Source organism: Aotus nancymaae, unplaced genomic scaffold (genome assembly GCF_030222135.1).
Source record: "Aotus nancymaae isolate 86718 unplaced genomic scaffold, 86718_ANA_hifiasm-v0.15.2.pri h1tg000011l, whole genome shotgun sequence".
Classification (NCBI taxonomy): domain Eukaryota; kingdom Metazoa; phylum Chordata; class Mammalia; order Primates; family Aotidae; genus Aotus; species Aotus nancymaae.
Genome location: NW_026988422.1, coordinates 40865182 through 40877385, shown reverse-complemented (window position 1 = coordinate 40877385; position 12204 = coordinate 40865182). Strand labels below are relative to the sequence as shown.

General features: G+C 38.9%; 1 protein-coding gene across 2 annotated transcripts in view; it reads right to left on the bottom strand.

The window, feature by feature from the left end:
* Positions 1-12204, bottom strand: part of EIF2AK4 (eukaryotic translation initiation factor 2 alpha kinase 4) — a 105647-nt gene that overhangs the window by 64954 nt on the left and 28489 nt on the right. For both annotated transcript variants that reach the window (XM_021668801.2, XM_064374840.1), the window contains exons 7-9: positions 11298-11413; positions 6797-6954; positions 4927-5462 (exon numbers count right to left, since the gene is read on the bottom strand). In XM_021668801.2, coding sequence (XP_021524476.1) covers positions 4927-5462; positions 6797-6954; positions 11298-11413 — 810 coding nt within the window. The remainder of the gene's footprint in view (positions 1-4926; positions 5463-6796; positions 6955-11297; positions 11414-12204) is intronic.

Below are 12204 nucleotides of genomic sequence, written 5' to 3'. Positions count from 1 at the left end.
TTTCAAGTCCTATATTTTACTACATACTTTCTTTCTTTCTTTCTTTTGAGGCAGGGTCTTGCTATTGCCCAGGCTGGGCAATCTGCCTGCCTCGGCCTCCCAAATTGCTGGGATTATCGGTGTGAGCTGCCATGCTGGGCCTCACATTCGTTCTGTTAATCTTCATTCCCTGAACCCATTAACTTACTGTTTAATGGTATAATAGACAATTCTTGTTTTGTTTCTTAATGAAGAAAAACAAGCCATACCTTTAACCCAGCGCTTCTCAAAGTGGAGTCCCTGGCCAGTAGCATAAGTATCCCCTAAAAAAATGTTAGAAATACAAATTCTACTACACCCCTGACCTAGTAAATCAGCAGCTCTGGGGGTTTGGACAGTGATCTGTGCTTTAACAAGAGCTCCGCATGATTTCAATGCAAGCTAAAGTCTAAGTTAAAGTCTATGTAGTTAAATTCTAACTGATTTAAGCGGGCCTTTTTTTTTTTCTTTTTGAGATGGAGTCTCACTCTGCCACCAGGCTAGAGTGCAGTGGCACATTCTCGTCTCACTGCAACCTCTGAATCCCTGGTTCAAGTGATTCTCCTGCCTCAGCCTCCTGAGTAGTCGGGTTTACAGGCATGAGCCACCATACCCAGCTAATTTTTTTGTATTTTTAGTAGAGATGGGGTTTCACCATGTTGGCCAGGATGGTCTTGATTTCCTGACCTCGTGATCCGCCCACCTCAGCCTCCCAAAGTGCTGGGATTACAGGCATAAGCCACCGTGCCCGGCCTAAGATGGCATTTAAAAAAAAATTTTTTTTTTTTTTTTGAGACAATGTTTTGTTCAGTCACCCAGGCTGGACAGCAGTAGTGTGATCATCACTCACGGCAGCCTCAAACTCCTAGGCTCAAGGGATCCTACTCCCTCAGCCTCCTGAGTAGCTGGGATTATAGGCGTATACCACCATGCTGGAATGCTTTATTTATTGTCATTTTATTTTTTTTTAGACGGAGTCTTGCTCTGTTGCCCAGGCTGGAGTGCAGTGGCACTATCTCGTCTCACTGCAACCTCCACCTCCTGGGTTCAAGTGATTCTGCTGCCTCAGCCTCTCAAGTAACTGGGATCACAGGCAAGTGCCACCATGCCTGGCTAATTTTTGTATTTTTAGTAGATAGGGGGTTTTGCCATGTTGGCCAGGCTGGTCTTGAATTCCTGACCTCAAGTGATCTGCCCGCCTCAGCCTCCCAAAGTGCTGGAATTACAGGCGTGAGGCACCATGCCCAGCTGTGCTGGAATACTTTTTAAAAAATCTTTATTTTTAGTAGAGATGAGGTCTTACTATGCTGCCCAAACAGGTCTTGAACTCCTGGACTCAAGTGATCCTCTCACCTAGGCCTCACACAGTATTGGGATTATAGGCATGAACCACCATGCCAGACTACTTTCATTACAATGGCCTAAGTAGTATGACTTGGTTAACACTTGACCTTTAATTAAACAATATACTTAAAAGAATCAACTGTCATTGTGATTTCTGGACTTAAAAATCTATACATATAAAGTGGTGACAGCAACTGTCATAAATAGAAACATTTTATTTTTTTATGTCACAGCAGTAAAAAGCAAGTTACTCCTTATTTCATAGCTTGGACAGGCAAAAAAAAATTCTAATAAAACCATTTGTATAAGATACTGTATTTTTCTTTAAATTTACAATTAATTTTTAATTATATCATTAAAACATAAGTACCTTCTCCTTGCAAATATTAAAACATTACTGATAATGATAAAGCCTTTGACCAACCTACCCTTCCAATTCTTTCTTCCACTAAGTGTGTATCATTGTAGAGCTTTTTCCATGCACTTACATACATAAACATACAACAGTCCAAACAAAATAGCATTATTTTTGGATATTGATTTTTTTAAGCAATATCATGTTGTATATATTATTCTTCAATTTGCTTTCTTCATTCCACCATGTGTCTTGGAGCTCTTTCGAAGCCAGTACTTAAATATCTTTTTTTAAAATTTCTGTGTAGGCATGGACCTACCAGAATTTATTTACACATTCTCCTACTGTTGAGATTATTTCCAATTTTTCACTTGTATACACACATACAAAATGCTGCAATCAGCATCCCTATACATGCCCTGTTGGGTTTCTGAAGTACATTATCAACTCTAACTCAATTGTGACATAAATGCTATTGATTTGAAAGTAAATCTGGATCAGAAAAATGTTAAAAAGCCTACCTAGAATGTACAGTATTTTTCAGAGATTTATAGCCACCAAGATCTCTCTGAAATGAACTTCTCCATACTAATAATTTTGGCAACAGGGTAGCCATATACAGAAAAGGTTCAGCTTTGAACCAAAATGGATAAAATGCCTGGAAACATCCACATTTCTTCTCACTCTCGAGGATGGTGATGAAAACCAGCACTGACTAAGCCTGGGCCAAGTGCCAGGCACTTATGGGTGTTAACTAATTTAATCCTTACAACCACCTCATGAGGTAGGTGGTGCTATTATCCCACCTTCACAGAGGAGGAAACTCAGGGTGGAGAATTAAGTCACTCAGCCAGTAGTGTGTAGAGGAGGGACCTGAACCCAGATGTTTAGCTCTAGAGTCTTATCCATCACAGAGGTGATTTGAAACAAAATTTTTCTCCAAAGGGTGTTCACCAGTATGTAAAAATATAACTACAAATGGAAAGTTGCTGTTTTCATTCTTCATGAATGGCTTTTTTCTTTTGTTAACTAGGGCTGGACAAAAAAGTTCCTAAAACAGTTCTCAGTAGCTCCTTAACCAAGCACAGTCTATCAAACCACTCCAGGGAGAGTAGTACACAAAATATTCTAAAGAACAATCTTGCCGGGCATGGTGGCTCACGCCTGTAATCCCAGCACTTTGGGAGGCTGAGGCGGGCGAATCACGAGGTCAGGAGATCGAGACCATCCTGGCTAACACAGTGAAACCCCGTCTCTATAAAAAAAAAATTAAAAAAAAAAAAAGAACGATCTTGTTAAATGAATAAGAAATAGCACTGATCTCAAATTTCAAACTGACAAAGCATAGAGTTATTTTCTTTAAGAAGAAAACTAGAAAAATTTTAGCTACTGAGCCCATTCATTCTGCTACTAAATGGGAAAGGTACTTCTACTTACACCTCCTAGTGCTGTTTTTTTAACAACACATGATGCTACTGCTAATCTTGACTAAATTACTCTTGATCAATGAAGAAGGCAGAACACTAAAGCTGATATTTTGAAGATGGAAATGAGGCTTTTCATCTGTGATTCTAACATGATATTTGTCATTTTAGCTAACCTAAAATGAGTGCTTTAAATAAATACTTTAAAAGGTCTATTGCATTAAAAAGATAGCATAAAATATTTCTTTAGAAATCTTATTATTTTCATATACTTTCAGGAGAGAAACCAACATAAAGAATTAAAGTTGGCCTCTTTCCACAACTGCATATATATCATTTTCACTTTACACAAAAACAATCTCATTCAAACACAAGTGCAGCTACTTTCGCATCTGCAATGGTAAGACCATGAGTGACAGTGTGTCACAATATAAACCAGGCCAACTGGCTACTGGGATAGAAGGAATAGGGAAAGAAATGTGAAGGGTAAAACAAATGTTGCAAGTGGAAGAAGTGAATAAAAGCAAATGATTAGGAAAAAAGAAGGTAAGAAACAAAGAGTCAGAAAGGGGAACCAGTCCAAGTCAACTTCTACAGGACAGATGGATCAGAGGAGCATCTGGAAAAATCCAGACTGAAGAGATCTTATCTCCTATTTAACAGAAACAGAGAACTTACCTTTGGTTTGGACTGAAAACAGAGGCAGCACTAAACTAGAAAACACTTAAGTGAAGGACCTGGACAAACACGTTAGGCCTGAGGAAACATCTCAAGAAGGGTTCTCCCAAATTGGATAAAACTTGCCTTTGGGCCGGGCGTGGTGGCTCACGCCTGTAATCCAAGCACTTTGGAGGCCAAGGCGGGCGGATCACCTGAGGTGGGGAGTTCAAGACCAGTCAACATGGTGAAACCCCATCTTTATTAAAAAAAAATAAAAAAATAAAAAAAACAAAACTTGCCTTTGTAATTAAACATGCACCTGTGATTTGCAGGTAGTGAAAATCCTCTGCCTAGAATAAGGAAGTCATGTGCATTGTACAACTTAGATGAATGAAACGGCCAATGAAGAATAGTTAAGGGGCTGGGCATGGTGGCTCAAACCTGTAATCTCAGCACTTTGGGAGGCTGAGACGGGCAGTCATGAGGTCAAGAGATGGGGACCATCCTGGTCAACATACTGAAACGTCTCTACTAAAAATACAAAAATTAGCTGGGCGTGGTGGCACGTGTCTGTAATCCCAGCTACTTGGGAGGCTGAGGCAGGAGAATCACTTGAAGCCAGAAGGCAGAGGTTACAGTGAGCCGAGATTGCACCACTGCACTCCAGCCTGGTGATAGAGTGAGACTCCATCTTAAAAAAAAAAAAAGAAGGAAAGAATGGTTAAGAAGCACAAGGGGCAGAATCTCACTCCCAAAATTGTTTTTGAAATAAGAAACCTCATCTTTGACCCCTTAGGAACCAGAGCAAAGGTCAGTATTTAGGATACCTAGGGCATTTCTCACCGTAACAATCTTTATTGACTTCCAAGAATATACCATTAGTCCCCCAAAAGGAGTTTGAAAATCAAGTGTGAATTCCAAGTGAATTTCAGAGAATGTGGTAGTTAAAAGAATCACAAACCTATGTGAGAAAACATATGAGACTATAACGGTATTGAGAGAGCAAAGAATGAAGTCCTGTTCCTCACTTTTCAGCTTCCATATCACTTAGATGTCTGGCACACTCTAGCACAATCAAAAGCACAGGAGTCAAGTGCTATTAGAGAGAATCTCAGTGATACTCACTTCTTTAGAAAATCTTGAAAGTCGGCTGGCAAGTCACTAGGGATGGTCACAGGGTACTCTTCACATTCCTGTCCTTGGCTGAGGGACAGCAGCAGAAGGCCAAGACGCCAAACATCTCCTTTCTTCCCCGTTTTATAAGGCAGAGCATTGTCACTAAAACGAACTCGGGTTTGCTCAAACACATCCTCCTTGCAAATGTCTGCAAGCCGCTTAGAAATGCTATAGTCTGTAATCTTGACGGTGCCCTCTGCATCCACCAAGACATTAGATGCACTCAGGACCTTATGCACCACAGAATTGCTGTGCAGATAATCAAGGCCTGACAGGAGCTGAGCTGCGTACCTGCGAAGCTGTTGCACAGGGATGGGGCCTGAGTGGCTCAGGTGTGCAGCAAGAGAGACTCCACTAATGTGCTCCACTAAAATGTCCACCACTATGGAGTCATCCTGCTCTTTGAGATTCATTGCAAGGTAGCGTACTACATTTGGATGGCTCAGCTTCACCAGTGAGTTGAATTCTGTTTCTGTTCCTTGAATCTGATAAGGAAAATAAAAAGGTTAATATTGGACCAATCAGCATTAACTTGGGTTTCATTTCAAAAGTGAAGTATGTGATGATACAAGATGCGGGGAATTAAGAAACAAACAAAAAAACTAAACCTAAAGTGAAGTATTTGATAAAAAATATACTTTCGAATGAGAGAACAAATATGCCCTGAAATGAATCCTCCCCAAACCATATGGCCAACCTAATAGTTCATAAAGATGGAAAAAAATTTAGTTAATTCTCAGCTTCTTTAATCCCAAAACCTAGTATGCAAATACTACAAAATCAGTGAACAGTTTTAAAAATAAATTTCTTTTGAGGTATGGCTACCAGAAAAAAACAAACTTTAATTTAAAAATAACCTTTTTTGATTTAATAAAGATCACTGTCAACATTTTAAAAATTAGGATGATGGAAAATACTCACATGTTATCTATGTGGTCACCACTCAAAGATAACTCAAGATTTTGGCACATTTACTTTGTTTTCTTTCTATACATAAATACAGATACATTTCTGAACATGATGCTTTATCTACAATTTTTGTAAACCTTGTTGTTATATAACATTGCAATATGCAATACTGAACATTCTCCTTATGCTTGGTTATATATTATAACTTATAAATTAAGTTCAAAATCTTCCAGTCCCCCAAAATTGTTTTCAAGCAGTTTTTTTTTCTTTTTCTTTTTTTTTTTTTTTTTGGAGACAGGGTCTCACTCTGTCACCCAGGTTGCAGTGCAGTGGCATGAACACAGCTCACTAGAGCCTCAGCCTCCTGGGCTCAAGCAATTCTACCACCTCCCAAGTAGCTGGGACTACAAGTATGTGCCACCATGCCCACTAATGTTTTCATGTTTTGTAGAGACAGGGTTTCACCATGTTGCCCAGAGTGGTCTCAAACTCCTGGGCTCAAGTAGTCCTCCCACCTCGGCCTCCCAAAGTGCTGGAATTACAGGTATTAGTCACCGCACCCAGCCCTGAAGCAATATTTCAAGAGTAGGAAAAGAAAGAAGAATTGCAAAAAAACACAATTATAAACTAGTGTTTAGGCCCAGTTGGAAAGATGACTCTTAATGCCACACTAAGGGCTGAGAAAGGAGGTTAAGAAGGCAGCGGGAAGAGCTTTGACCATGTTGTGGAAGTTCTGAAAGTAGAAGCAAGGGACAAAAAGGTAGGTCCTTCACTGTCCTCTCTGGTCAAGCAGTTCTCATACTGCTCTGAACCATCTTTGCAAGGGAACAAATGCAGGGCTATTTTGTTCTGCCATCTCCTAAAGCTTGAGATCAGGCCTTTTGCTCAGTCAGTCACCTTGTATGCTTACCTGCTTTTTGCACTTATCAATCTTCTCTTTTTCTTGACTGGTAAGGAATGGACCCATTTTTTTCTGCCACTGAAGGACCCACTCATACAACAAGACAAAGCAGCCAGTGGCTGTTTCCAAAGCATTGTAGACTAATTTTCCAAGTTGTTCGTCACTGCCTGCACGTTAAACAGAAAGTGTAATTAAATTCCACTGGTATGTTTTCAGCGGTGGGCAAAAAGGGATGGGGTAATACATATTCTTCAGTTCAACAATGGATACCATGTATGGAAAATATGACTTTATGTAATAATGCTCTTTTGTAAACAATTTCTGATATATAGCAATGTACCCAGAGTCCTAAAATAATTTTTGTATAAGGGGCAAGAATCAACAATTAGATCTTAGTATCAGACCAAATAAAGAGGCCAATGTTTGGCCAGGCATGGTGGCTCACTCCTGCAATCCCTATACTTTGGAAGGCCGAGGTAGGCAGATCACCTGAGGTCAAGAGTTCGAGACTAGCCTGGACAACATGGTGAAACCCCTTCTCTACTAAAAATACAAAAAAATTAGCCAGGCGTAGTGGCAGGCATCTGTGGTTCCAGCTACTTGGGAGGCTGAGGCAGGAGAATCACTTGAACTTGGGAAGCGGAGGTTGTAGTGGGCCTAGATCTCACCATTGAACTCCAGCCTGGGTGATAAGAGCGAGACTCCATCTCAACAACAACAACAAAAAAAAAAAAAGAGAGAGAGAGACCAGTGTTTTATATTACTAGCCATTATACATGATGTTATTTTCATAACAAGTTTACCTTTGCTGACTGTATATACTGGTGTACCCTCATACAGCTAAATACCAACCCAACTGAAATGACAGAAAGAATATGGAAATAGAGAATAAGCCATCAAGATCGATGTAGATTAGTGTGCACAGTAAAACAGTAATTTGAAAATCTGAATACATCAATAACTTTCTAAATGCAATATTTGAATATGCTCAGTAAATACAAATTGGTCAATGCTTTGGAGGGAAAGAACAAGAGATGACAGTTTAGATTTGAAGCTAGAAAATGAGACACATTTATTTAGTAATAGTCATATGGGTCTCACTTACACACGGGAGAGCTAAATTTCTGTAACACCAAAAGTTTTCTTACAAAAATCTCTATTTTCATTATAACAAAATAGAAAATTCTAAAAAACTTGGAAAAGGAGGAAAAAAATTACCATTTTGTTTTATTTTTCTTTTAGTTCCCTCTATTCCCTTTTACCTCATAATTTACCAAATCATAGCATATATATAGCACCTTCACACTACTGACATTTTGGACCAGGTAATCTCTGTGGTAGGCAGCTGTTTTGTGCACTGTAGGATTTCAGCAGCATCCCTGGTCTCTACTCACTAGATGCCAATAGCACCACGACCCCAATGTTAGCCATTAAAACCGTGTACAGACATCACCAAATGTCCCCTAGGCTATAAAATTGCTCCCACCTGATAACCCCTGATATATAGTATTCTGCCTTTTTCTCTTACCATATAAATAATAGTTTCCCATGATGCTACACTATCTTCATAATGAAAACAAATTTTTAAAGAGATACTGATAATTGTCTTTTCTCTTTGAGTGATTAAAAGTGAAGTAACCTGTGTATATATAATAAAGATGTCTCAGCAAAAATACTTTGGAGAAATCTGGCTGAACTAGCTCACTTTGACTTTTTATCTGAGAAGCAGTTTTTATTTCATGGGAACACTGATAATTTAGAGATTTTAATTAAAATGATCTATTATGTTAGTCATAAATAACTCCTGACAGTCTTAGCCTAAGGGGAAAAAATCCTCCTGCCTTTTAAAATTTGTCAACCAAAGGAAGCCACCTGCAAAATGTGGGATCTAAGCAGTCTACTAGAGACACATGGCATTAAATGTTTACGGGACAGAGTATGATGTTATTTACACAAAGTCTAATTAAATTTGTGTTTTGCAGTACAGTCTCTTGCAATACTTGTTTCCCTAATTGGGACTAGGCAAGCATTTCATAGTTGCTGCGGTTTTTTAAATCATAACTTTAGTGCTGCCAGCCTCTTCTTGTCAGTTTTTCATGATGGAGATAAAAAAAGGGACAAAAGAATATACTGCAATGAGGGTGAGAAAAAATACATTAACAAAAGAACTCTGACTGAAACTCTATGATATGCCCACCATGATCATTTACGCAGTCTGTACAGTGCTCTATCCATAAGTTCTCTCTTCTCTGTAGTTCCAACAACTTTAAAATGACAAATATTAATTGCTTTTTATAAAAATACTTCATAAAAAATAAAAAATTAGTAGTTAATCTTTTATAAAGCACATTTCATAGACAATTAGGGCATATTTTAAAATATCAAACCCATTGTGAGAAAACAAAATGAGTAATTTACTTGGTGATTTTATTAAAAATTCTCCAATTGAAAATGTGTCTCCTAATAAGGGTATTAACTATGGTGAATCTTTCTAATGAGTACCAGTGAGAATAAGAGACCAAGTTAAGGTAATAAGAAATTGGATTAATTTGCCTTCTTGATTTCCCCAGGTAATTGGAAGTAGTGAGTTTTACGTTGTCACTTTGTGAATCTGAAATGCCTCTGGGTCAACGACAGTTTCAAGTCCAAAACCAACCACCATGACCAAAGTCTTGAACCTGCCCAATGGTTGCTTTGTCTAAATATGGTAGCTCTGTATATGTGCAGGGTCCTGTACTGTCCAGGCTGCTGCTTGTCTGCCAAAGTTAAGTATCTCGCTCATAGATTATTAAGAAGTTTGGTTTCTTCTTCCTCCATCTGCTGCCTGCTCCCTGCTCCCTGGCAACTCTTTTGCTTATGTGTATCTCCTTAAAGAGGAAGGGGAAAAAAATGTGAAAAGAAAGCAAACTCAATTCACATAATTTGGCTACCTGTTACCTCTGGTAAAACTATTTATGGGATTGAAATTGAAAAGCTAATTGCCAAATTCACTATGTACAAATAATTCCTATACCAACAATACTGGTTTTATCTGTATTAGGGCAAAGGAAGAGATATCAAAAACTTGACTTTAGTATGAAAAATTCAAATTCTGAATTGCTGAACCAGCTTAATTCCAAATAGCCATGAGTGGACAAAACTTCTAAATAAGACATATAGAAAATAAGGTGGTTGGCTGGGCACGGTGGCTCACGCCTGTAATCCCAGCACTTTGGGAGGCCAAGGTGGGCGGATCACCTGAGGATAGGAGTTCAAGACCAGCCTGGCCAACATGGTAAAACCCCGTCTCTACTAAAAATACCAAAAATTAGCTGGGCATAGTGGCAGGTGCCTATAATCCCAGCTACTCAGGAAGCTGAGAAAGGAGAATGTCTTGAACCTGAGGCGGAGGTGGCAGTGAGTTGAGATCGTGCCACTGCACTCCAGCCTGGGCAACAAGAGCAAACCTCCATTATAAAAAAAAAAAAAAAAGAAAGAAAAGAAAAGAAAAGAAAGTGCTCTTCCTGGTCAGGTATAACATGCCAAGTGGGAAAATGTCAAGTGGATGGATGTCCACTTAAGAAAATAAGATCTGGGGCCAGGCATAGTGGCTCATGCCTGTAATCCCAGCACTTTGGGAGGCGGGCGGATCACCTGAGGTCAGGAGTTCAAGATCAGTCTGGCCAACATGGAGAAACCCTTTCTCTATTTAAAAAAAAAAAAAAGAAGAAGAAGAAGAAAGAAAAGAAAATAAGATCTGGTCAATAAAGATCACAGGCATTACTGCAGTCCTAGCTGCTCGGAAGGCTGAGGCAGCGGGAGTATTGCATGAGTCCAGGAGTTTGAGATTATAGTGAGCTATGATCGTGCCACTCTAGCTTAGGTGACAGAGCAAGACCCTGTCTCAAAAAAAAAAAAAAAAGATCAACAAATAGAAATAACAAAAAAAAAAAAAAGAGAAGAATAAAAATTAAAAAAAAAGATCATAGGCATTAGAATTCATTTTGTTACATATATTTTATCAGCATTAGATGTATATGATGTAAAATTCTACTGATCGATATTTTAATCATTTTTTGTTTCAAAAAGCTTGGACAATTATAATGACAAATTTAAAATTATCTTTATGTTAATATTTTCAAGAGCACAGGTTTTTAAATTTTATTTTGAGACAGGGTCTCATTCTGTCACTCACACTGGTGTGCAATGGCATGCTCATGGCTCACTGCAGCTTTGAACTCCTGGGCTCAAGCAATCCTCCCACTTCGGTCCCCAAAGTATTGAGATTATAGGCGTGAGCCACTGCGCCCAGCCAAAAACACAGGATTTTATTTTTATCTTACATTAGAGGAAACCTGAGTGACTTCTCACTGGAGTCATTAAGGATGGGAGCCAGAATGACTAACTACCAGCTTGATGGTCTTCCTTGGACTGCACTGGTCTGAATGACACAGTGTCTAATCTATCCCATTCCTTTGTGATTAACTTTTGCCATTACAATAATTTAAATAGATTTTGCTAGTTTACTCACCAATACATTTCCCTTTGTGCACCATGAGCTGATCAGGACTCCCCATATAGAAATATAGAATTTCACAAGAGCCAGGAGAATCTTCACTATTACATACAGAATACTGACGTTCTCGCCTTAAAAATAAATTTGAACAATAATTTTTTTCTTTAAGATTAACATAGGAAATTCTTTCCACTCCATTTTCTCCTGTTTATTACTGTTTATTAGCCCACTCACAGTCTAACATCTGTTTCTACTGGGAATCAAGTAGAAGGTACTAATGGGAACGCCACTCAATTTCCCCACTTCCCATTGTCATCTACTCCACGTGAAATCCATAAATCCCTAACTCTAGGTCTGTGCTGCCCAATGCTGTGGCTATTAAAATAAAACTGAAAATTCAGTTCAAGTGCAGTAGCCACTTAATTGCCATACATGGCTACTGGCTACTGTATTGGACAGCACAGATACAGCTCATTTCCATTACTATAAAAAGTTCTACCAGTAAGCAGTGATTTAGATCAATTCCACATGTGTCCCATATTGCTTCATTCCCATGCACATACACATCTGGGGAAAGCTGCAAAACAGAGGGTTGGACACACCACTAATTCCTGGTTTCCAACTGGGCCTCCAGCCACTGAGTGCACATTCATTCTCTTGCTTGTCTTTGGTAGATACTCCTATCATTCCCTTCCATGACTTCTCCGAAACACTTAAAACCCAACCTCTCTTCTCTTTTTTTCTGCTTTTTTTCTTGGAGGAAGCAATAGCTAAAAAACTAGATTATAATGCAAAAACATAAACTGGGGAAGAGGGTGGTGGGGAAGAGGTAAGGGAGAGAGCTTTTGATGGTCAGGGTTGAACACTTATCAAAAACACTTTGATGAAGTGTATGGACAGATCTCTAGAGAGATCACCCTCT